The sequence below is a fragment of the Spodoptera frugiperda genome, chromosome 4 (assembly GCF_023101765.2).
Source record: "Spodoptera frugiperda isolate SF20-4 chromosome 4, AGI-APGP_CSIRO_Sfru_2.0, whole genome shotgun sequence".
NCBI classification, from domain to species: Eukaryota; Metazoa; Arthropoda; class Insecta; order Lepidoptera; family Noctuidae; genus Spodoptera; species Spodoptera frugiperda.
Window position 1 is genome coordinate 7,827,806 of NC_064215.1, and position 27,114 is coordinate 7,854,919.

Here is a 27,114-nt window from a genome sequence, read left to right on the forward strand (position 1 = left end):
ATTTAACTAAGCTTTTCCTTGTTCTCAAGTGCAATAATGTGATAATCAGAAGAGAAAAACATGTTTTTACATCTGATAAGCGAACTTATCTTACTTAAAATGATACGATTGATGTCAGAACATCAATCGTCATTCCTTGAACTGACAAGATGCATAATTGCACGTAGGTACTTATTGAATGTATTACGAATATACAACGCACTTTCAATTCGATTTTGTTAAACTTAAAACAAACTCGTACTAACGGCCGCACTCAGAGACATTAAATGATTAATTACACTATCACTTACTGGATTAAGCACCTATTAAGTTACTCTGAGTACGGCGGTAAGCCCTCTGTTTCGAGAGCACTTGTCACTACCTCAAACAAAACTATTGCAGTGTTTGATACTTTTTTTATGGAATAGATAGGCAAACGAGCAAACGAGTCACCTCATGGTAAGCGATCAGCGCCGCCCATGGACGCCCACAACACTATTACTTACCTATATCTTCAATTACAAGTATTACTTATACAAGATAATGCTTCAAACAGATGAACAGAAAAATCTGTCCAATAAACCATAATCAGAAATTAATAAGAAAACTATAAAACAATAGATGCATAATAACTTTGAACTCTTTTTTGCAATTTGTTCGCAGTTGATTAGCCAAGTAACAAAGGTCGGCGTTGACCTCCATGCGACTAATTAGCGTAGTGATACAAAAAGTTAAACTCAAGGCAAATGATAAAAGGAAATGTAAAATTTAAGGAATCGATTTTGTACGTAAATGTGACTTATGTGCTTGTATTATAGGTACATATGTATTTATATGACCTAACTACGTCTACTACTACTTTTTGTCTTATACAGTGCCTGCGGATAAAAATCCGTTCATTCCGATTGTTTTGTACCTATATAAATATTCGGATTTTCCGAAAAATTATATAGGTATGAAATAATCTTCTCAGTAAGTATTGAACATTTTTATAAATTCTATATAAGTATAGAAAAACTTTGAAATCTATATGACTTATTTCTATAAGGCATAACCACTAGTGTATTGGAGAGAAAATGAAAAATCTATGCAAATATAGAATTGACATTTATGATTTGACATTAATTGTTGAATGTCAGTGTCAATAGAAATGTCAATGACATTCTATTAATTTGATTTGACTAGTGTAAGTTTACACCATTTTTAGTGGATAGAAATTTCGGTTATGTCGTCTCTTTATTACCAGTAAGTTATAAGAGTTTTCTATATATTTTTTTTGTATTTGATGGTTCAACGTTTGGCCGCTATCTCACCTGGTGGTAAGTGATGATGCGGCCTACGATGGAGCACGTATATGTATATTGATTGTTTCTTTACCTTCTTATACAAAGTAGGGTAAAGGACGATAAGGCGCTATTTGATAATGATAGTAAACTGATTTGATTGTTTCTATTTTGTGAAAATAGCTTTACTGAAAGAAAGAGGAAAGCCGATGTGACTAGACTAAAATTAAAAACTTATAGAATCACTTAAGTTTAGATGAGTAAATTGGATTTTTAATTTTAAAATTATCAATTTTTACTACCTATATGTATCCATTTAATATGCGATCCTTTGCCAATTACTTAGTATATTTTTTATATCGTTTTAGGATATAGATATAGGAAGAAGTTACTGGATCTACGGATTGTATTCGAGACTTTCGTTCGGCTATCGTGTTATCAACGAAGCAGTAGTGCACCTTTATTTAGATATTAATATTTTGTGTGATTGCTGGGGCTCCGGCTCGAAAAGCAGGAGTAGGAACGAGGTGTTTTTAGTCAGTAAGAGTCTGACACTCCCTCTCGTCTTATTCAAGGCGGGAGAAGCTATTGGATGATTTTCTTTCATAATTTTATTTTTATCGCAAACAGTTTGGTGCATTTTGTTTTACTAAATGTTGTGTTAAGTAAAAAATGCAATTGTAATTAATTGCACTAGGGTGTATTAGACCGTAGATTGATCAGTAATTGGTTATCTTTAATTTACGGTCTACCGTTCACTTTGTCTGCTAATATACCTATTTAACCAGGTATACAATGTACCTATATATTATTTTTAACAACTTACATAGTACTGACAGCCTTGAAAGTTAGTCTGTTAGGGAAACAAATATTTTTAGGTATCACAATAGGGTAAATGACTAATTTTTATTTTAATGTCCGGTTTGTAGATTATTTTAAAAAATACACGTCTAATAAGACGTGTATTTATTATTTTCTTACGGAAACAAACACTTTTGAAGATGTATTGATTTGAATTATCGTGTAACGTCACTTCTAGGTACGATTTATACGTAGAAATGACGCATTTGCTCACATTAACGCATTTTTTCATTTCCGAATTAACGGACTAAATAGTTTTTAATTTTCAAACCCCGTCATCATTCTTATTGTATTTAAACTAAACTTTCATATAAAAACAAAACTTTCATAAAACTAAACGCACGTTAAATCTTAATAATTTAGAAAATTATAAACTGCCGACCAAAAGGAAATAAAACAAAACAAAGGAAATTATTTTGTACCAAGTCACATAATTAAATTCTCTATTAGGTAGCTTCTAGAGAATTAAGTCTAAGAATAAAGCGTCGATAAAATCCACAAATATATGAATCTCATTGATTAGTAAATTAATCACGAGCTCGCATCATGTTCACACAAAAATATAGATTCGAAGTACTTCCGTCAAAATCGATTACTGACAAGATTAACACAAATGACTGAAAATCATCACTTGACAGATTTGATAACGTTAGTGACTTTGCAAAAAAAAACACACATTTGTTTATATTTCACTGGAGTAACCTTACGAAGTGAATTGATCAACGCTCCGTAGTATTTAAGAAGGCTACGCTCTGACTGCCGACTCAAACCTTCGGCTCTGAGGCTCGCGGTCGGCCGTAGCCGGTATCCACATACCAGTAGTACATGCACATTTAAATACTTTATTTTCTTCAAATAAAACTTCAAGTGTTGAGTGAAAGAAAATAAAGAAGTAAATCAAAATGCCTGCCGACTCAGACCTAATTGTACCCAATGGGGAAATTATTGGAGTGGAGAAGGATAGCTACAAGACTCTTGCTGTACGGTCCCATCATGAAGATTTTATACGAAGAGCTGTAGACTTGCTGGTGGAACGAGTGGTCTTCGGAAGGTCTTCCAGGACCTCCAAAGTAGTGGAATGGGCGTCTCCTGATGAGATCAAGACAGCGATAGATCTGAAGCCAAGAGACTCGCCGGTAGCTCACGAAGAGCTACTCAAACTTATGGCTGATGTAAGTTTTTTTTTATTCAATTTTGAATTATTTAGGATATCCAAAATTTTAGTAGAATAAATTCATTGAACGATTGTAAATATACCCATATTCGCAAATGTGAAAAATGATTTATTCGGGAAGAATAAAAAAATAAGTTTTAAAATTAATTAAAAAAAATATATTTTAATCTCTTCACTCCTTTCAATGCCTTCAACAAAAAATCTAACTCTTTTTTCCACAGGTTGCTCGCTACTCTGTCAACACGGGACATCCCTACTTTGTGAACCAACTGTTTTCGAGCGTCGACCCTTACGGCCTGGTTGGGCAATGGCTGACCGATGCCTTGAACCCCAGCGTGTACACCTTCGAAGTGGCACCAGTCTTCACCCTGATGGAGGAGGAGGTTCTTAGAGAAATGAGGGCCATCGTCGGATGGGCAGGTGGTGAAGGCGATGGAATCTTCTGCCCTGGAGGATCCCTCTCCAATGGATACGCTATCAGCTGTGCTCGCTACTTCTTCTATCCAGAAATTAAGGTAAGATTCCTTTATTTTATTTTTTGTGTTTGTATTTTGTTATACTATCGGAACATTTAAAAATTCGTAAACGTTACGTAGTTCATTTTTCTTCTAGCGATTTCCCCAAAAACTTACAGAACTGCTGCAAGTATAGGTTTCCAAATAGTAAGTCGTCTTTTACTGCAGTTAAAATTCGAGAGTTCTATCACTAGCTATATATTTTCGTTTCTATTAAATCCTGTCATCGGTAGTCAGATGCGATACAGTATACGCAATAATATCGTAATTTATTTGACGCAGGCATGGAAAAGTAGAATACCTATATCAAATCCAATTGTATTTCCTTCATTTAAACTCCAAACAATAATAAAATAACCGAACAGATACAATCCACACTGCAACATGTGTAATTACTGTTTATTTACTTCCTTTAATGTCAATAAACTGCAAAATAGCCTCAAGCGTGACCTCACAAGGTAAACAGAATCGATCCACTTCGATCACTATTCCAACGCATGGCTCATTAATAAATTCATTAAGATCTAGTATTTAGCAGTTGTTAGACAAATTATTTTATCTTGTATAGTCATTATAGCGATTGCTAGTTTTACAGGAAGCATACCGCTCGGTGGCTACCTTAACCCCAATTCTACGATCGTAATTATCGCGTGCCGTGATTTGTGCAAACCTTGGTTAAATATTTTGTTTAGTGTTTGTTGTTTTAGTCTATTTTGTGACTGGATTTTTGTAGTTGTAGGTTTGTGTTGAATCGGGCTAATTGGCGTAAATTGGGGAGTGTAGAGTTTGTTAAGATTAAGACTTGCTTATATTCTTTCTATTTGAAATTATTTATTGTTCTTTACTGTACTGAACTTTGCAATACTAGTCATTTTTTTTCGACATTTATTGATCGTTTTAACTATTAATAACTAGTTTCTGCCAGTGGCTTCGCCCGCGTTTCCATGGGATAAAAAATACCCTATTACCCGGCTTAGTTCATACTCTGTCTGTATACTAAATTTCATCAATATCCGTTCAGTAGTTTCAGCGTGATTGACGAAAAGACATCCAAGTGAAGTGCGATAATTTATCTCAATAATACGATCGATTTTCCAATGATATTAACTAGTCCATAAATCTTTACTAGCTTATCTCAAAAGCTTGTCTGTATTTGAACTAGTAATCTCCGTCTGGAGAGTTAGGATTGTCTGCGCAAGTGAGATGATTATTGATAACTGGGTCAAGTAGTTACATCAATATTTTGCTGACAAATAAACTATAAAAAAATCTTATAATTTTAACATGGTTAGTAATTGGTAGGAAGAAGTACCTAGTTTAAAAGCATTTGGTTATTGTTGTCCTTTTTAATTTAGAGTAAACTTAAAATGAAGAATTTTTGAATAATAAATACTGATCATTTAATTTCGAGGATCAAATTCATCAATCACGTCAGTCAACCAATTCTCGATTTATTAGGTAGGTTGTCGATAGTTATATGACATAGTACATTTTATACTTTAATCAAACCCATTAAAATGATCATAAAAATAGAATAGGATTAATTAACCTTCATTGATTAATTGTCAGAGTATGAGGAACAATCATTGTATTGTATCGTCTCCCCCTACCCATGTACTATGCAGGTACGTACATATATTGACTATGATGAAAACAATAAATATATACAGACAAATTCTAGTCACACAAATTATTTTCGTGCTTTTTTCTTAATTACAGAACGAAATTTTTTCTCAAGAATTTATTGAAATTTAAATTATCGCTAAGTATTAATTTATACATACATACATAACTTCATGTGTGTCTCCCATGCGGGTGGGCAGAGATTAGGGAACGCCAATTGCTATTAGCTTATTTATGTACGGGATAATTCAGAATTTTCATAGATTTTTTATGGCAATACACAAAAAATCTATGGGTCTCATGAAACTTCTTTTCGACGATTATTATTTCGAATATCAACCTGATCTTGGACGTAGCCGGTCTATTTTAAAAACTATTATTTATCCCATCTATAGTCTCAAAAAGTTATTCTTAGCGTTTCATATGAAAATATAATACCAGCATAAGCCTAAAGAGGCTAAATCCATTCAAGGTCTTAATCTACTATAAACAAAAACCAAATTTATTTATATTAATAAATTTATTATAACAACAAAACCTAGAATTAGAATAGATTCTGGTGTTTATCGACCAACAATATACGTTATACCCTCGAGTTCAACTAAGCTACAAGTGTTAAATTTTGCTCCGCAAAAAAATATTGTTTTCTCCTATTAAAAGTGATTTTTTAAACTTTCTTTGGTGAAAAAACTAAATATAAACATTGGACAAGTACAGTGACTAAGTTAAATGGTGTAAAAACATTCGTTTGTGACATTAAGCTATAGTTTCTATTATCAACATATTAAAGTTACAAGTGTTCTGCGATTTAAAACTTGTGTTTGTGAATACGCGTAAGTGACACGTCCTGCACGGCGCTTACGACATTTTGGCCGCGACGTTTTCAACGGACAGCGGGTCGGCGAGTATAACATTAAAGTTGCTTTATTTGGCGTTGCTGGAAGCCGCTAGCTATACTTATCTAGCTGTGAGCGCTGTTTACTGATTAACATTAGAAATGTCAACAAAAGATTGCGCCGGCTGTCTGAATGCCTTTAATGGCAAAGAAGGCCTGCAATGTTCAACTTGCCACCAATGGTACGATTTGTTATGTGCAAATATTAACGTAAAGGTATTCAAAGCTATGAATATCAAACAAAAAACTACCTGGAAATGTCCTACTTGTCACAGTCAACTGCCTAAAGGTGACAACACAAATACACCTGCCAGAACCGCCAGGCTTGCTAGCCCCGCCTCGGAGCGGTCAATCGGTTCATCGTCGCCCTCGCCCTCGACTACCAATGTCACTCTTCGCAGGCCTCCTAGTAAACACGACGATGACAACGTAACATTGGGGCAAAAGTCCATCTCCCGCAATGTTCCTGCTGAAAACCTGGCATATAACCCAGACTTTGAAGACAAGCTGCGGTCTATAATCAAACAGGAATTGAACAACGTCCTTGAAAATAAAATAAAAATACTAGTAACGGCTCAGCTTAAGCATATGTCGGAACAAATTTGTGAATTTAAATCTTCAATGGATTTCTATAATGCCCAGTTTGAATCGCTTAAAACTGCTTTGGAAGAAAAGGATCTTATAATAAAAAAACTCCAGGCCGAGAACGAACACCTTCTTGCCGCATCTAGGGACCACGGAACTAGGCTGTCATTGATGGAGCAGAGCCTTCGAATGAGCAACGTTGAAATCAATGGCATCCCGGAACACAAGGCAGAAAACGTTGTCACAACCGTCTTGCATTTAGCGAGAACGGTTGGAGAGCAACTAGAGGATAGCGACATCATTCATGCTACGAGAGTGGCTAAGATGAGACCCGAGAGTAACAGACCTCGTCCAATGATTATTAAATTGAGAACACCCCGTCTTCGTGATAATTTGTTGGCTGCCGTGGTTAGTTTTAACAAAAAGAATTCCCAAGATAAGCTAAGCTCTAGGCACCTAGGAATGGCTGGTGAAAGCATACCAGTATACGTCTCTGAGCACCTGTGTCCATCAAATAAGCAATTACACGCTGCCACAAAGAAATTGGCAAAAGAATTGGGCTGTAGGTAGTGGAGGATGACTTGCAGGTTTATACAGTAAAAGTCCCACACGGTAGCAGTATTATACGTTTATTGTCTTATACAGACTTAGGCGTTCGACTCACTACCAGTACAATTCTTAGAAGGAGTGGATTATTATACAGGCGAGAACAAATAGATAAAGCGATAGAAAGCACTGAATTAAATACATATAATTATTAAAGCGCGGCGAGTTTATATAAGGCAAAGCTAGCTAGTAGTCTAGGCAGAGGCGTCAAGCAGACTGAGTCGTCGTCCGGCGCGGCGCGCGGGTTGCTCATGCCCCGGTGCGCATCACGCGGGCCGCGCGTGGTCCGGTGCACTCGTGCTGTCTCGTTCGCACATCGCGCGCTCCGGCGCGACTGCGCGGTCTCGCTCGCACCACAGCACGCGGGGTGCGCGTGCACTGGCGCTGTGGCGCTCGCCGTTAACTATTAACTAAGAAAAGTTTGTCCGTGTCTGCTTGTATGTAAATATTTAATTTGACAATTTTATTATAAAAGTTTTGATTTTATACAATAATAATAATATTTTTGTTTGTAAGTACATATTGTTTATATTTGAGTTACATTTTATTTGTTGTACTAATTTATATAATTTCAAATAACTTTAATAATGTACGCTACAAACATAAAATATGTAGTGGGTCACTACATCACCCCCCTCCAGAGCCCGTCAAGGGCGATAATAGTCGGGGAATTTAACACGGCGGCCTGACCGCGTCGCTTTGACGACGCCACCGTCAGGGTCGGGTAAGTTCCGGTTATCCGTGTTTGTAGTGTCGTGATGAGTGTTGTTGTTGTGATGAGTTATTGTGGTAGGTGGTGTGTGTGGTGTGTCTGGGTCACGTAGTATGAAGGCCGGCTTAAGGCGGTCTATCGATACAGTAACCTCTTTCCCGTGTACCACAATCTTGTAGACCTTGTCCCCTCGCTCGATTACCTTGTGAGGGCCAGAGTATGCCGGTTTGAAACCACCAGCAGTGCAGTCCCTAAGGAAAACGTGTGATGAGGTAGGTAAATTTTTGAATATAAAAAACTTGTTGAATTTGTTGTGTCTGGAAGCTGGTGATGGTCGCAGTTGCCGAACCAAACTCCTGAGCCTGGACAAATAGTCTGCTGTGTCGACAGTCTCGTCCGTCTGCGGGTCAAAAAATTCGCCTGGAAGGCGCAGTGGTTGACCGTAGACAAGTTCGGCGACAGAGGCTTGTGCGTCTTCTTTATAAGCGCTGCGAACGCCTAGTAAGACTAGTGGAAGAGATTCCACCCAACTGACACTGGCGTGGCAGGTTATAGCAGCCTTGAGTTGACGGTGGAATCTCTCCACCAGTCCGTTACAGGCTGGATGGTAGGCTGTGGTTTTGCGGTGTCGGAACCCAGCAATACCAGACAAACATTTAAAGAGCTCTGATTCGAACTGCCTACCTCTATCGGTTACGATATCGGATGGGCAGCCGAAACGGGCTATCCACCCACTCAGTAGAGCCTTTGCCACTGTTTCAGCAGTTATGTCTGCTATCGGTATTGCCTCAGGCCATCGCGTAAAGCGATCGACGGCGGTGAGACAATATCGGTATCCTTGACTCAGAGGCAATGGACCTACGAGGTCAATGTGGATGAAGGCAAACCTTGATGAAGGTAGTTTGAAGTTGCCTATTGGAGCAGAGACGTGACGTGTGATTTTAGCACGTTGACATTCCAAGCAGGAACGAACCCACTCGCGACAGTCCTTCCTAACTCCAGGCCAAACGTACCGGTCTGCGACCAGCCTTGCAGATGCCTTGGAACCTGGGTGACTCAAAGAGTGCAGGCTTGTAAAGACTGACCTGCGCAATTCCTTGGGCACAAAAGGTCTCGGCGTTGAGGTGCTGACGTCGCAGTATAATTGGCAAGTTGTACCTGGGATCCTAACTTGCTGCAGGCGTAAGGAAGTCTCACCAGCTAGGAGTTGCTTCAGTTCAGGGTCCTCAAGTTGAGCAGCGGCGATCCTCTCGGCGTGCACAGGTTGAGTAATCTCCTCCACGCGTGAAAGGGTGTCCGCCACGACATTGTTCTTCCCTGAAATGTGTCGAATGTCGGTTGTAAACTGGGCAATAAAGTCCAGGTGACGTGATTGCCGGGGAGAACTATTTTCTTTACGAGAGTGGTAGGCATATGTGATAGGCTTGTGGTCAGTGTAAATGACGAAATGACGAGCCTCTAACATGTGTCTAAAGTACTTGACACTCTCGTAAATGGCGAGCAACTCTCGATCGTAAGGAGAGTACTTTACCTGTGCTGGAGTCAACTTGCGTGAGAAGAACGCGAGTGGCTCCCATGCTCCCTCGTTCAGCTGCTGCAGGACTGCTCCGATGGCTTTGTCTGACGCATCCGTGACCAACGCCATCTTTGCGTTGCAATCAGGATGGGCCAGTAATGCTGCTTGACATAGGCTGTTCTTGCAGTTCTGAAAAGCTGTATGTTCTGTGGGTGTAAAATGTACAGGGTGTGAACCCTTGACTGAGCCAGTAAGAAGAGCGTTCAGGGGTGCTTGATGCGTGGCTGCCTCAGGAATGAATCTGCGATAAAAATTGAGCATCCCAAGGAATCTCCGTAGCTCTCTTACGGTCTTAGGAGCGGGAAAGTTTTGTACGGCTTCGACTTTTGAAGGCAGGGGCTTGGTACCCTGGGCTGAAATATGATATCCCAGAAAGTTTACCTCTGAAACACCAAAGGCACACTTTGAGCTGTTGATGACCATACCGTATTCCTTGAGCCTGGTGAAAAGCTGACGCAGGTGGACTTCGTGGGTCTTATGGTCTTTAGAGAAGACCAGGAAGTCGTCCAGGTATGCGTACGTGAAGTCCAGCCCCCTGAGCATTTCATCCACGAAGCGCTGAAACGTCTGTGCGGCATTTCGAAGTCCGAACGTCATGTATGGAAATTCGAAAAGACCGAACGGCGTGGTGATCGCAGTCTTCGGGATGTCGTCTGGATGGACTGGAATCTGGTTGTACGCTTTCACCAGGTCAATCTGTGAAAAGACGGTACAGCCAGACAGGCTGTGGGCGAAGTCGTGGATGTGTCGGATAGGGTACTGGTCTGCGATGGTCCGTGCGTTCAGCATCCTATAATCGCCGCAGGGGCGCCAACCGTCGTTTTTCTTCGGTGCCAGATGAAGAGGTGACGACCAGGGTGATTCTGACGGACGACAAGTGCCACACTTGATCATGGCGTCAAACTCCTCCCTGGCGATTTTCAGTTTGTCGGGGGCCAGTCTGCGGGGTGAACAGGCTACTGGTGGTCCAGGAGTAGTGCGGATGTGATGTACTGTCTGGTGTTTGGGTGTGCGGTGTATGCCTGATGGACGAGTGACGTCGGGAAATTCCCGTAGTATGTGCGTGTATGCGGACTCACCAAGACTTACTTTAACCGACGAGACGTCATCAGAGCGACGCGCAGACGAAGCCGGGGTGGAGAGCGTTGTATAGTTGTCGATGAGGCGTTGGTTCCTGCAATCGACAGCTAAATTATAAAAACATAAAAAATCCACGCCTATTATCGCCCTTGTTACGTCAGCAACAATAAATCGCCAGACAAAGTCACGGCGCAAGCCTAAATTGAGTGATACGTTAATATAGCCGTATGTGTGTATCGGCGTTCCGTTAGCGGCACATAACTGGAAATTGGTCTTCTGTACTCGTCGAGAAAGTGCCGATCGGGGGTAGACACAGAGGTCGCTGCCAGTGTCGACCAAAAACTGCACCTTTGACCTTTGATCGGTGACGAATAAGCGACCCGCACTTGGACAATCATCGGCCGCCATCACTGATTGCCCCGCACATTTCCCGAAGTAGGGTAGTCGCACGGCTTTATGCATTTCCTCGCGCGTTCCCCAAAGTTTTTGTGGTACCAGCAGAGCGGGGACGTTTTATAGCTGGACGCCGATCTGTTGCCTGACCTGGAACGTTGACGCGTACGACTGCCGGATCTACCCCTTGGCCGGGACAATCGTTCCACTCGTTCCGCCAACATTGCCACTTGCTTTGTCAGCGCAGCAATCTCGGATTGCGCGCTGTTACCTGCATGGCCTGGAGAGGTTGCAGCTGTGGTGATGGCTGCCGTAGATCCCACCTGGATGCCGACGACATCATGGATCCGGTCCGCCAACTCAGCCAGCTCAGCCAGATCCCTCTTCGACTGTGACGCCACAATAGCTTGAGTACTTGCGGGTAGACGGCTCGTCCAGATGGTCCTCAGGAACTCCTCGGGAACACCTGGGCCAGCCAGGTTGAGGAGGTGCCGGTAGAATTGCGACGGCTTCCTGTCGCCTAGCTCCTCGTGCCTGAGAAGCTGCATGACTTTCTTCTCCCGCGACGCCGAAAGTCTCTTGATGAGCTCACTTTTGAGCTTCGTATATTTGTCGGTCGCTGGAGGGTGGGCGATGATATCCTCTACGTCGTCTGCGTACTGTGGGTCTAGGTGGCCGATCACGTAGAAGAACTTAGTTTCGTCTGACTTGATGTTAGCCAGGACGAACTGGGCTTCCATTTGGTGAAACCATAGACCAGGCTTCTCGGGGTTGAAAGGTGGTACGCGTACTCCGACGCGAAAACTTTCCGCTGCTGGTAGGCCGCCATCTTGCGTCGAGTGCCCTTTGTTCTCCGCCATCGTGCTCGTTCGGGGTCACCAATGTAGGTAGTGGAGGATGACTTGCAGGTTTATACAGTAAAAGTCCCACACGGTAGCAGTATTATACGTTTATTGTCTTATACAGACTTAGGCGTTCGACACACTACCAGTACAGTTCTTAGAAGGAGTGGATTATTATACAGGCGAGAACAAATAGATAAAGCGATAGAAAGCACTGAATTAAATACATATAATTATTAAAGCGCGGCGAGTTTATATAAGGCAAAGCTAGCTAGTAGTCTAGGCAGAGGCGTCAAGCAGACTGAGTCGTCGTCCGGCGCGGCGCGCGGGTTGCTCATGCCCCGGTGCGCATCACGCGGGCCGCGCGTGGTCCGGTGCACTCGTGCTGTCTCGTTCGCACATCGCGCGCTCCGGCGCGACTGCGCGGTCTCGCTCGCACCACAGCACGCGGGGTGCGCGTGCACTGGCGCTGTGGCGCTCGCCGGTAACTATTAACTAAGAAAAGTTTGTCCGTGTCTGCTTGTATGTAAATATTTAATTTAACAATTTTATTATAAAAGTTTTGATTTTATACAATAATAATAATATTTTTGTTTGTAAGTACATATTGTTTATGTTTAAGTTACATTTTATTTGTTGTACTAATTTATATAATTTCAAATAACTTTAATAATGTACGCTACAAACATAAAATATGTAGTGGGTCACTACATCACCCCCCTCCAGAGCCCGTCAAGGGCGATAATAGTCGGGGAATTTAACACGGCGGCCTGACCGCGTCGCTTTGACGACGCCACCGTCAGGGTCGGGTAAGTTCCGGTTATCCGTGTTTGTAGTGTCGTGATGAGTGTTGTTGTTGTGATGAGTTATTGTGGTAGGTGGTGTGTGTGGTGTGTCTGGGTCACGTAGTATGAAGGCCGGCTTAAGGCGGTCTATCGATACAGTAACCTCTTTCCCGTGTACCACAATCTTGTAGACCTTGTCCCCTCGCTCGATTACCTTGTGAGGGCCAGAGTATGCCGGTTTGAAACCACCAGCAGTGCAGTCCCTAAGGAAAACGTGTGATGAGGTAGGTAAATTTTTGAATATAAAAAACTTGTTGAATTTGTTGTGTCTGGAAGCTGGTGATGGTCGCAGTTGCCGAACCAAACTCCTGAGCCTGGACAAATAGTCTGCTGTGTCGACAGTCTCATCCGTCTGCGGGTCAAAAAATTCGCCTGGAAGGCGCAGTGGTTGACCGTAGACTAGTTCGGCGACAGAGGCTTGTGCGTCTTCTTTATAAGCGCTGCGAACGCCTAGTAAGACTAGTGGAAGAGATTCCACCCAACTGACACTGGCGTGGCAGGTTATAGCAGCCTTGAGTTGACGGTGGAATCTCTCCACCAGTCCGTTACAGGCTGGATGGTAGGCTGTGGTTTTGCGGTGTCGGAACCCAGCAATACCAGACAAACATTTAAAGAGCTCTGATTCGAACTGCCTACCTCTATCGGTTACGATATCGGATGGGCAGCCGAAACGGGCTATCCACCCACTCAGTAGAGCCTTTGCCACTGTTTCAGCAGTTATGTCTGCTATCGGTATTGCCTCAGGCCATCGCGTAAAGCGATCGACGGCGGTGAGACAATATCGGTATCCTTGACTCAGAGGCAATGGACCTACGAGGTCAATGTGGATGAAGGCAAACCTTGATGAAGGTAGTTTGAAGTTGCCTATTGGAGCAGAGACGTGACGTGTGATTTTAGCACGTTGACATTCCAAGCAGGAACGAACCCACTCGCGACAGTCCTTCCTAACTCCAGGCCAAACGTACCGGTCTGCGACCAGCCTTGCAGATGCCTTGGAACCTGGGTGACTCAAAGAGTGCAGGCTTGTAAAGACTGACCTGCGCAATTCCTTGGGCACAAAAGGTCTCGGCGTTGAGGTGCTGACGTCGCAGTATAATTGGCAAGTTGTACCTGGGATCCTAACTTGCTGCAGGCGTAAGGAAGTCTCACCAGCTAGGAGTTGCTTCAGTTCAGGGTCCTCAAGTTGAGCAGCGGCGATCCTCTCGGCGTGCACAGGTTGAGTAATCTCCTCCACGCGTGAAAGGGTGTCCGCCACGACATTGTTCTTCCCTGAAATGTGTCGAATGTCGGTTGTAAACTGGGCAATAAAGTCCAGGTGACGTGATTGCCGGGGAGAACTATTTTCTTTACGAGAGTGGTAGGCATATGTGATAGGCTTGTGGTCAGTGTAAATGACGAAATGACGAGCCTCTAACATGTGTCTAAAGTACTTGACACTCTCGTAAATGGCGAGCAACTCTCGATCGTAAGGAGAGTACTTTACCTGTGCTGGAGTCAACTTGCGTGAGAAGAACGCGAGTGGCTCCCATGCTCCCTCGTTCAGCTGCTGCAGGACTGCTCCGATGGCTTTGTCTGACGCATCCGTGACCAACGCCATCTTTGCGTTGCAATCAGGATGGGCCAGTAATGCTGCTTGACATAGGCTGTTCTTGCAGTTCTGAAAAGCTGTATGTTCTGTGGGTGTAAAATGTACAGGGTGTGAACCCTTGACTGAGCCAGTAAGAAGAGCGTTCAGGGGTGCTTGATGCGTGGCTGCCTCAGGAATGAATCTGCGATAAAAATTGAGCATCCCAAGGAATCTCCGTAGCTCTCTTACGGTCTTAGGAGCGGGAAAGTTTTGTACGGCTTCGACTTTTGAAGGCAGGGGCTTGGTACCCTGGGCTGAAATATGATATCCCAGAAAGTTTACCTCTGAAACACCAAAGGCACACTTTGAGCTGTTGATGACCATACCGTATTCCTTGAGCCTGGTGAAAAGCTGACGCAGGTGGACTTCGTGGGTCTTATGGTCTTTAGAGAAGACCAGGAAGTCGTCCAGGTATGCGTACGTGAAGTCCAGCCCCCTGAGCATTTCATCCACGAAGCGCTGAAACGTCTGTGCGGCATTTCGAAGTCCGAACGTCATGTATGGAAATTCGAAAAGACCGAACGGCGTGGTGATCGCAGTCTTCGGGATGTCGTCTGGATGGACTGGAATCTGGTTGTACGCTTTCACCAGGTCAATCTGTGAAAAGACGGTACAGCCAGACAGGCTGTGGGCGAAGTCGTGGATGTGTCGGATAGGGTACTGGTCTGCGATGGTCCGTGCGTTCAGCATCCTATAATCGCCGCAGGGGCGCCAACCGTCGTTTTTCTTCGGTGCCAGATGAAGAGGTGACGACCAGGGTGATTCTGACGGACGACAAGTGCCACACTTGATCATGGCGTCAAACTCCTCCCTGGCGATTTTCAGTTTGTCGGGGGCCAGTCTGCGGGGTGAACAGGCTACTGGTGGTCCAGGAGTAGTGCGGATGTGATGTACTGTCTGGTGTTTGGGTGTGCGGTGTATGCCTGATGGACGAGTGACGTCGGGAAATTCCCGTAGTATGTGCGTGTATGCGGACTCACCAAGACTTACTTTAACCGACGAGACGTCATCAGAGCGACGCGCAGACGAAGCCGGGGTGGAGAGCGTTGTATAGTTGTCGATGAGGCGTTGGTTCCTGCAATCGACAGCTAAATTATAAAAACATAAAAAATCCACGCCTATTATCGCCCTTGTTACGTCAGCAACAATAAATCGCCAGACAAAGTCACGGCGCAAGCCTAAATTGAGTGATACGTTAATATAGCCGTATGTGTGTATCGGCGTTCCGTTAGCGGCACATAACTGGAAATTGGTCTTCTGTACTCGTCGAGAAAGTGCCGATCGGGGGTAGACACAGAGGTCGCTGCCAGTGTCGACCAAAAACTGCACCTTTGACCTTTGATCGGTGACGAATAAGCGACCCGCACTTGGACAATCATCGGCCGCCATCACTGATTGCCCCGCACATTTCCCGAAGTAGGGTAGTCGCACGGCTTTATGCATTTCCTCGCGCGTTCCCCAAAGTTTTTGTGGTACCAGCAGAGCGGGGACGTTTTATAGCTGGACGCCGATCTGTTGCCTGACCTGGAACGTTGACGCGTACGACTGCCGGATCTACCCCTTGGCCGGGACAATCGTTCCACTCGTTCCGCCAACATTGCCACTTGCTTTGTCAGCGCAGCAATCTCGGATTGCGCGCTGTTACCTGCATGGCCTGGAGAGGTTGCAGCTGTGGTGATGGCTGCCGTAGATCCCACCTGGATGCCGACGACATCATGGATCCGGTCCGCCAACTCAGCCAGCTCAGCCAGATCCCTCTTCGACTGTGACGCCACAATAGCTTGAGTACTTGCGGGTAGACGGCTCGTCCAGATGGTCCTCAGGAACTCCTCGGGAACACCTGGGCCAGCCAGGTTGAGGAGGTGCCGGTAGAATTGCGACGGCTTCCTGTCGCCTAGCTCCTCGTGCCTGAGAAGCTGCATGACTTTCTTCTCCCGCGACGCCGAAAGTCTCTTGATGAGCTCACTTTTGAGCTTCGTATATTTGTCGGTCGCTGGAGGGTGGGCGATGATATCCTCTACGTCGTCTGCGTACTGTGGGTCTAGGTGGCCGATCACGTAGAAGAACTTAGTTTCGTCTGACTTGATGTTAGCCAGGACGAACTGGGCTTCCATTTGGTGAAACCATAGACCAGGCTTCTCGGGGTTGAAAGGTGGTACGCGTACTCCGACGCGAAAACTTTCCGCTGCTGGTAGGCCGCCATCTTGCGTCGAGTGCCCTTTGTTCTCCGCCATCGTGCTCGTTCGGGGTCACCAATGTAGGTAGTGGAGGATGACTTGCAGGTTTATACAGTAAAAGTCCCACACGGTAGCAGTATTATACGTTTATTGTCTTATACAGACTTAGGCGTTCGACACACTACCAGTACAATTCTTAGAAGGAGTGGATTATTATACAGGCGAGAACAAATAGATAAAGCGATAGAAAGCACTGAATTAAATACATATAATTATTAAAGCGCGGCGAGTTTATATAAGGCAAAGCTAGCTAGTAGTCTAGGCAGAGGCGTCAAGCAGACTGAGTCGTCGTCCGGCGCGGCGCGCGGGTTGCTCATGCCCCGGTGCGCATCACGCGGGCCGCGCGTGGTCCGGTGCACTCGTGCTGTCTCGTTCGCACATCGCGCGCTCCGGCGCGACTGCGCGGTCTCGCTCGCACCACAGCACGCGGGGTGCGCGTGCACTGGCGCTGTGGCGCTCGCCGGTAACTATTAACTAAGAAAAGTTTGTCCGTGTCTGCTTGTATGTAAATATTTAATTTAACAATTTTATTATAAAAGTTTTGATTTTATACAATAATAATAATATTTTTGTTTGTAAGTACATATTGTTTATGTTTAAGTTACATTTTATTTGTTGTACTAATTTATATAATTTCAAATAACTTTAATGATGTACGCTACAAACATAAAATATGTAGTGGGTCACTACAGGGCTACAAGTTCGTGTGGGTTCGAAATGGGCGTGTATTTGTTCGGAAAGATGTACCCCACGCTGCCATTCTAATCAAAAACCTAGAAAGTTTATCCTTACTAAAAAATAAGGAATAGTTTATTATCCTACTGTTATTATAAATATCTGGAATAATTACCTAACATTACAATGCTTAATATTTATTACCAAAATGTTCGAGGCTTGAGAACAAAGACTAATGAGCTTTACCAAAGTATCTTACTGAATGATTATAAAATAATAGCTTTTACTGAAACCTGGCTCAACTCTCATATAATGAACAATGAACTGTTTGATTCAAGATACACGGTTTATCGTCGTGATAGACAATGTCATGCTAATACTAAAAAGGATGGTGGCGGTGTTCTATTGGCAGTTTCTCGTAAAATTCCTTCATGTAGAATTCATAGTTGGGAAAGTAAAAATAATGAAGACCTATGGGTAACTGTCAAAGTGGAACATAATAACATTGTAAAAAATCTAGCCGTATGTGTTGTATATCTACCGCCACCAGTGAAAGCTGAATCGTTGTCATACCACTTAAATAGCATAAGTTACGTAACCGATAAGGTCGATGATGTTCTTATCCTCGGAGATTTCAATCTGGGTTTTTTTGAATGGTCAAATGCTGATAACAATACCCACTTAATTCCAAAAAACTTTAATAATGCCCTAGGTGAAATGTTCGTGGATTTTATAACCAGTAACAATCTCTATCAATTTAACAGTGTCTATAATATTGATAATAGGATATTAGATTTAGTTTTAAGCAATATGTTTAACCTAAACTGCACCCATATCTCTGATGTTCTTACAAAGTTAGATCCAAAACATCCTGCCCTACATATTACATTGTCACAGTTAAATACAAAATTATTACGTCCTAAAAATAATATTCGGTTAAACTTTTTTAAATGCGATTACACCAAGATTATATCAGAACTTGAAATCATAGACTGGCATCAAGAATTCGCAGACAAAGATAACATTAATGATTTAGTCTCTATTTTTTATGCAAAATTAAAACACTTAATTGACATTCACATTCCTAAAAGTAATTGCAAGAATTCCAAATATCCTTCCTGGTTCAGTAAAGCGCTTATAAAAATGCTTAAAGAAAAAGAAAAGTATCGCAGTAAATTTCGTAAATATAACAACCCGCGCGACAAGCTGACTTATGACTTACTTAGGAGTCGATGTCATATGATGATAAATAAAAATTATAGTGATTACAAACGCAAAATCGAGATAGCAATAACAAAGGATTCTAAGGCATTTTGGACATACATAAAAAATAAGCGTAATAGTAGACCGACGATCCCAGCTAGAATGCAACTAAACGAAGTTATTGCAGATAATGGAACAGATATTGCTAACCTTTTTGCTTCTCATTTTTCTTCAATTTTTTGTGACTCAACACCTTGTGTAATTGCGGACTCAAATCACGAATCTAGCGATGTACTAAGTTACTTGCAATTTACACCACACGATGTGCTTGCCAAAATTAAAAGACTAAATCCTTGTAAAGGTTCTGGTCCAGATTCAGTTCCACCAGTCTTCGTAAGAAACTGCGGTAAAGCCCTTGCAGAACCGTTAAGTCTGTTATTTAATTCTTCCTTGAAGTCAGGAATATTTCCCGATGAATGGAAAAAAGCTCGTATAGTACCGGTACACAAAAAAGGTGACTCTTGTGATATAAAAAATTATAGGCCAATATCCATTCTGTCATGTTTCTCCAAGCTATTTGAATGTCTTGTATGTCCTGTCATTACTTCATTTTTAGATGCGCAGCTCTCTGACAGCCAACACGGTTTCAGATCAGGCCGATCTACTGAGACCAATCTTGTAAGATATGTATCAGATATATCTGAAGCCCTGGATGCCAGACATGAAGTGGATGCAATATACACTGATTTCAGTAGTGCGTTCGACAAAGTAAGTCATCCGCTCATGGTAGCTAAATTGGAGTATAGTGGGGTTCATGGTTCTTTACTTAGATGGTTCAAATCTTATCTATTGAATCGCTCTCAGTTCGTTGCAGTCAATGGCTATGTCTCATACATGTTCCTCGCGAGATCTGGAGTTCCGCAGGGATCCCATTTGGGTCCGGTATTGTTCTCCCTATTCGTAAACGATCTAATTAGTCAAATCAAGCATTGTGAGAGCTTACTATATGCTGACGACCTTAAAATCTACAAGAGAATCACTGGGCCCGCTGACAGTAAGCTTGTTCAGACCGATTTGACTAACATAGAAAATTGGTGCATCGCTAACTGTATGACCTTAAACCCTGAAAAATGTTTCTTTATGCGATTTTCTAAGAAGAAAACGTCCTTCCCTACTACTTACACACTATGTAAAACTGCATTAAAAAGAGTAAGTGAAATGCGAGATCTTGGTGTACTGATTGATGACAAACTTAATTTCAAAGCACATACCAATGATATCGTTAAAAAGTCCGCACAGATGCTGGGATTCGTGAAGCGTAACACTCGTGGCTTTCAATTACCAAAAACACGAATAGTCTTATTTAACACCTTGGTACGAAGTCGGCTAGAATATGCAAGTGTAGTTTGGAACCCTTTCTACGCAGCACATTCGCAAAGAGTTGAGGGAATACAAAGAGCGTTCACCAAACATCTCGCGTTTAATTCAAATACGATAAGTCATCGGTGTCCGTACATACAGCGCTTGCAGTCCTTCAAAATGAAGACACTGCGTGACCGACGTCGTCTGCGTGATCTTATATTTCTTTATAAGATTGTGAATGGACTCACAAAATGCAGCGACTTAACGGAACGCATCCTCTACTCAGTCCCTTCTAAGCCTCCCAGACATCCTAATACCAGAATGTTTTTCATCCCTATAGTCAGATCAAACCTAGGCCTTAATGCTCCCCTCATTAGGATTTGCAATGAGTTTAACAGTCTCATTAAATTAACAAACACCGACATTCATGTTCGTTCTATTAAAAAATTTAGAAAAACTATCTCGGAGATATGGGAATGCAATTAATAGAAATTAATATTAAAATAGTCAATATTGTTTATTCTAGTCCCTAAGTCACACTGTACAGAAACACTAATAATGTTGTAGTCATAAATGATGTGTATACCTGTAATAGGCATACATACCAGTAATGTTATTGTCATGTATCTTTTATATTTTTCTGTGTATGTATTGCTGTTGGTGTACCTAATAAATAAATAAAAAAAAAAAAACAATCTTGATGGATCAAAGTATTTATAACAAGTTAATTAGCCTTTAAAATGTTGAACCGCGATAATTAAAAGAATAATCGCCATGTTTTATTAATGCTAGACTTATGTAATAATGGTATTGGCAGTGGCCTTGACCTAGAATTTGGATCAGAAAGACTAGTTTCTTAGAATTCGTGATAGGCGTTACATAATTACATTTGATTATGTATAAAATGGAAATATAATGATCTATGAAAGTGATAGTGGTAGGACTTGAAATGTGTACTAGTCAAAATTCTGAATCCTTAAATATTAATTTTATTCTAATTAGTAATCTTGACTGCACCGTTGGCGCGGTGGGTGGGCAACTATCTGCCACGCAAACTGTAGCGGGTTCGATTCCTGCATGGAACTCTTTGTGTGATTCACATGTGAAATTGTATGTTAGTAAACGCAGCCATGACACAGGAGAAAATCCTATTGTGGGTAAACGTCTTTGAGGAAATCAAGAACGGGATCAGTATTGTCTCCGGATAATAGACATGGTTTCTGATTGACCTCATCATAATTGAGTCTTATAGAATGGTTTGAAAACCTTATTACTACAAGCGTAAGGTCAAAAATTCGCAAACGTACGAGTAACTTATAATGAAAATAATCAATTTTGTACGTGACAAATTCATTAACGGCCGTGGGCAGTATATTGTTATGAGTTTATTCGTACTTTAAACCTTACGTTTCTACAATTAAGTATAGATAATGTTAAGGTCTTTAGGTTTAATTTTAAATGATCTGCAAGCGCGGCCGTTTTTGTTTTTTTATTTGCTTCAACTTTTCTTGCCTCGTGACTGCCGGTCAAGGGGTCTCGGATTCGATTCCTGAGTCGGGCTATTATTGGGCTTTTTTCGTTTTTGGAAAAATGTCTCAGTAGTAGCACGGAGTCCAGAAATGTGTATATGGCAATAGGCTCACCCCCTATTGCATGTAATTTATAACATCATTGGTGAAAAGTTGAAATACATTGTACAGTGGCATAATGCCACTTAATGACACGTACCGTGCCGTAAAGTGCACAAGTACTTTTGTCTATCCCTTTGGCAACAGACGTGAAGTTGCATATATTTTTTGTCTTCTACTTAATAAATAGGCTTAGAATATATCGATAGAATATACAAGTTATTAATTTCAATTCCCATACAACAAATTTAATTGCCGGAGAATTCACAGCCTTGAATAATAGAGGGCAAGGTCTAATGTGGTTTGAGGGTCAAGTTTAATTGTTCTCCGGGTCGTACTAGACCCAATAAACCTATATTATTAGGGCCCAACACTAGATACCAGATATCTGTTAGATCTACACGAGTTTGAGGATTCAATGGAATATTCGTGGTATTGGTTTCCGAAGGTTAAATGTGTCGGTATCCCAATTTAAGGCACGCTTGATTCAATGCTTTGCCTTTTTGTGGTTGTGTCATATTATATGATTTTCGGATACCTATCAATATCACTTATAGCCCGTGAGAGTTTGTCATTTTACCAAAACTTGCTAATTTCGATCCTGGATAAAATATTAATTTGATAGTCTAATCCCAAGGAGTTGAATTTTGTATGTTGTTGATGCGTATGCGTGAATGTACTTGAAGGTATATATACTTTCTAAGATTATTTAGAGAGTGAAATCGCCAACCCGCATTGAGCAAGCGTGGTGATTAATGTTCAAACCTTCTCCATGTGAGAAGAGGCCTTTAGTCAACAGTGGCCATTTATAGGCTGTTGATATGTGATAATTTTAATAAATTTTGACATTGATTTTAATGAGACCCTGAAGATGGTTGTAGAAGAATTTTGTATGCGAAACCTTAAGTGGGTGTAAGTTAGTCTATTATAAAATTAAATAACCGAGATAAATCAAAACATATTTCCACACTAATATTACACGTGTAAAATGAGATATAATATAGTAAATCGCACATATCCGTTCATATAAAATGTACGATTAATATTGGCAGTCCTTGCTTTTATACATAATTGTATAAAATATATAGTTTCCGCTTCGCTAACACGCGTTTACGCACACTATGTACGTAAGTGTAAGGATTTTTATAAAATGTCTAGCGAAGGGTATTCGTATAGTACTAAGGTCATTTCAATTGTATGCAATTATTTACGAATTAAAGTAAGTATATTATTTTAACTAAAAATCACGGTTTACTCACATATTATTAAGTTAAGTATGACGTCGCCGCGTCTTCGCACGTTGCTCATGATGAAGGGTCCCTCTGTGTCTCGAAAATAGTAGAGCTTTTCTCGATTATTAATACGTGAGACATACTTACTAAAAAAACTAAAAATCACGGTTTGATATTATATATTATTATCTTATTTAGTATGTCTCACGACATTTATTATAAAAATAATGTATATTATTTCTTGTAACTAGTTTGAACCGGTGTGTATACTAAATATTGATACTTTACCGGTAGGATTGGTTATCTATGTGAATATGTATGAATGAATCGTCGGCTCGTTTGTCGGCGCGTAACTTCCGAATGCCTGTGCCAATTTTGATGATTCTTTTTTTTTGTTATGATCGATATAATGTGAAGATAAGGTTTTAATTTTAGCTTTAAGGCTTTAACCAAGGTAAATCCAAGTTTGTGTAGCATAAAATCATGCAGTCTTGTATAATATTTGACCTATTTACAAAATTAAAAAAAAAACAGAGGTATAATTTAACTATTTTACTATCAATATTTGATTGTTTTAAGAAGTAAAGTAATTAAAGTTTTATAGTGTTTCGTTAATTGCAAGATATGTACCTAGTATATATTTTTTTATTATCTTAAAATAAGCTATTGCGCAACGGTTACACAATTCTGTGTAATAATTTTGTTTATTCACATTATTTCAACATAAACGAAATGTATGGTGAAATTGGGTAAAAAGATAAAAACTAGTTTTTTCTGCCAATGATGTAGATAACTTATCTAAATAATTATGTTAAGATAAAATATGACATAATTATCATAATTTGAGCTTTAAATCTATGAGTGTTTAACGACGAATTATGAGTAATCTTAAACACCCATTACTTAGATACGAAGACAAAGACAAACTGAAAAAACCAGTAACCCACACGTGTTCTTTATCAATTATGTTCTTAATTACATTTATTAATTTGATAAGTATCTAGTACTGATTTAGGTATTGTAGGTTATTTAATGTTAGGCTGATCTGTGAAGGATGACTGATTGATTTGTATTTAAGAAACTTGTGTCAAATGTATGCACTTAGGTTAATATGATGACCATGTGATTATTTAGGTACCAACTTCAAAGTTTCTATTGTATTACTATTAATGGTAGGTATAGAAATTCAAATTGGTAATTAAATAAAGAGAAAAACGGTCAATAAGTAACTTATAATCATTTCTTTCAACTCTCAACATCATTGTCATCAGCTCGTGATAGGCTACACTTAGACTATAAGCTTCTTTACATAAAAGTATTAGATTTTTTAAGAAATTCATCTAATCACAAAGGTGGGAGAAGTCTCAGCTCCCACCTTTGGCGAGGCAAGAGGGCATTCCCTCTCAATCGAACAGATTAAAAGTAAATAAACTTTTCTTTAAGGAGGAATAATTATCCAATGACTTCTCCCACCTTAGGCGAGAGACCTCAGATTCTTACTGACTAAAAACCACCCCGTTCCTTCTCCTGCTTTTCGAGTTGGAGGTCTGGTAAACTCGCTAGGTAGTCCGCAGCTAGTAGTTAATAATAGTAGTTAAATTTTCATAATTTATTGAAAGACCAATAAAAAAAAATCTCGTTATTATTTGTTTCAAGATTGCTTCTTTTATTTATTAAAACACTACAATGCACGATTACTAAGAAACGAAACCAATTATGATCTGACAAGTTGAGTACACATTTAAAGTGCTTACAATAGAAACGTTTTATTTGAAAATCTTTGTTAAAACGGTATTTTAATAGTGTGCCTAGAACAAAAGTTGTCAATTAAAAGTTTTATTAATTAAAATATTTCATGTCTAATGATCTTCTTGTGTGAGCAGTCGTAATTGGTTCATTTAGGGAGATTTTGATTTTTGTTTTAAAAGAGAAAAGTGATTAAAATTATGTACCTATCTATTGTTGTAAAATGTTTAAGATATTTAGCTAATTGCAGATTGACGTGTTTTGTCGTACTCTAATGTTAAAAGCAGTATCGTCTATTATCGATTTAGAACAGAACGCTTACTCTTGAAACAATTTCAATGTCAATGCAATTTCAATCCAATAAAATCTTAATAGTTATTCAGTTAAAAACTATACCACCTCAGTTAAAATAGCATTCAGTATAGGTACGGAATATAAAACCTAACTCAATACCATTTCGTTCATCCATTATCCACGTAATATATACTATGCTGGTGGTGCAACTCAAGGGTACGAAATTTCACAATATCAATATCGATCGATCGAAATTACATTTAAGAGTAAGCCCTATATGGTCTATAATGACCAGTACAACATTATATGGTCCACTATCATCCCGTAACATTTTTGTTTATTTTTTCTAGTGCTTTTCTAACAACATTTTATTCTTTACAGACCAAAGGCGTATACGCAGTACCAAGACTTGTCCTCTTCACATCAGAGCTGGCTCACTACTCCACCAAGAAACTGGCCACTTTCATGGGCATTGGCGAAGACAACTGCATCATGGTGAAAACTGACAGTAATGGAAAGATCATCGTTGAAGACTTAGAGTTGAAAATCGCTTGCGCTATTGAGGATGGAGCGAGTCCTTTCTTGGTCACGGCTACAGCTGGTACTACTGTCTATGGGGCCTTTGATCCCCTGGTGGAAATCGCTGCAGTGTGCAAGAAGTACAACTTGTGGCTCCACGTCGATGCTGCTTGGGGCGGTGGTGCCTTAATGTCCAAAAAGCACAGACATCTCCTTAATGGAATTGAGCTGTAAGTATTACTGTTTTATGAAATAGTTATTAATGTTTATTAGATACTTAAATTGTGAATTAGAAACGACAAATACAGATTTATGCTAATGAATCTATTAGAAAATGATCAATTAATCAGAATTTGTAACATAACAAATTAAGTTTCACTTATTTCTAAAGTAAGTAGTAAATATAATTTTATCCTTGCCTAGAGTAACATTACCAAATTCCCTTCCGAGTTCATTAAGAAACAAAACAAAACACGACATAACGTTAACATTTCAAACAATTCCGCAGGGCGGACTCGGTGACGTGGAACCCTCACAAGCTCTTGGCGGCGCCACAACAGTGCTCCACCTTCCTAATTAGACACAAGAATGTCCTCAAAGATTGTCATTCAAGCAACGCCAAGTACCTCTTCCAGAAGGATAAATTCTACGACACATCTTACGACACAGGCGACAAACATATACAGTGCGGCAGGAGGGCTGATGTTCTCAAATTTTGGTTCATGTGGAAAGCTAAGGGGTCCGAAGGTTTTGAGAAGCATATCGACACATTGTTCGATAACGCCAGGTTCTTCACCGACCACATTCGGCAGAGGGAAGGGTTCCAACTCGTTGTAGAGAAGCCAGAGTGCACAAATATCATGTTCTGGTACATACCCAGTTGTCTGCGTGGTCGCGAGAACGAGCCTGACTACAAAGAAAGGCTGCACAAGGTCGCACCCAAAATAAAAGAGCGAATGATAAAGGAAGGAAGCATGATGGTCACCTACCAACCTCAAGGCGACCTCGTCAACTTCTTCCGTATAGTTTTTCAAAACTCAGCTTTAGACCACAAAGATATGGTCTATTTTGCGAACGAGATTGACAGACTCGGCAAAGATTTGATAGTTTAAATATTATATTCTATTAATATTTAATGTTATATTTAAGTGTAAAACTGTACAAATGTCAGTTGACCTGTGATTATGTTTAAGGATTATAGCTAACTATGAATCCATTATATATACGTATATTTAATGTATATGTGTAAGTTCTCGTGATTTATGTGATTTATTGTAAATAAGTGATATAATAATATATTATTTAGAGTATCAAACGGTATTTTTGTTTGAGTAATTACCTACTGATTTCTATGTCTTGTTCCTTCAGCCGTTCTGACTTGATTGAGTAACAAACATACATACAAACTCGCATACTTTCACATTTATAATAGCGGTTCTAACTAATTTCGACCATCGACAGTTACACCGTAAGGCCCACTGCAGGTAACCTAACATTTGACAAACATGTGCGTTTTGCGGGTTAGAAATTTAAGGGGTGTTGAGGAAACGGGGATTGGGAAGATTAGGAAGGGGGGGTAATTGGGTAATTGGGCTTCCGGTAACCTCACTCACACAACGAAA

At 40.7% G+C, this 27,114-nt stretch overlaps 1 protein-coding gene across 1 annotated transcript; it reads left to right on the forward strand.

The window, feature by feature from the left end:
- Positions 1-2,868: 2,868 nt before the first annotated feature.
- On the forward strand, positions 2,869-26,807 carry LOC118272798 (cysteine sulfinic acid decarboxylase). The gene is made up of 4 exons (XM_035589478.2): positions 2,869-3,295; positions 3,519-3,812; positions 25,355-25,722; positions 26,001-26,807. Exons 1-4 carry the CDS (start codon positions 3,026-3,028, stop codon positions 26,602-26,604), a joined length of 1,536 nt encoding a protein of 511 aa, XP_035445371.2. The 5' UTR covers positions 2,869-3,025; the 3' UTR covers positions 26,605-26,807.
- Positions 26,808-27,114: the final 307 nt, after the last annotated feature.

Bases quoted from the DNA above. Each gene is read 5' to 3' on its own strand.
- LOC118272798 (XM_035589478.2), top strand. From the start codon at position 3,026: ATGCCTGCCGACTCAGACCTAATTGTACCCAATGGGGAAATTATTGGA. The intron at 3,296-3,518 runs GTAAGTTTTTTT...TTTTTTCCACAG, and splicing joins TACTCAAACTTATGGCTGAT to GTTGCTCGCTACTCTGTCAA. The intron at 3,813-25,354 runs GTAAGATTCCTT...TATTCTTTACAG, and splicing joins TCTTCTATCCAGAAATTAAG to ACCAAAGGCGTATACGCAGT.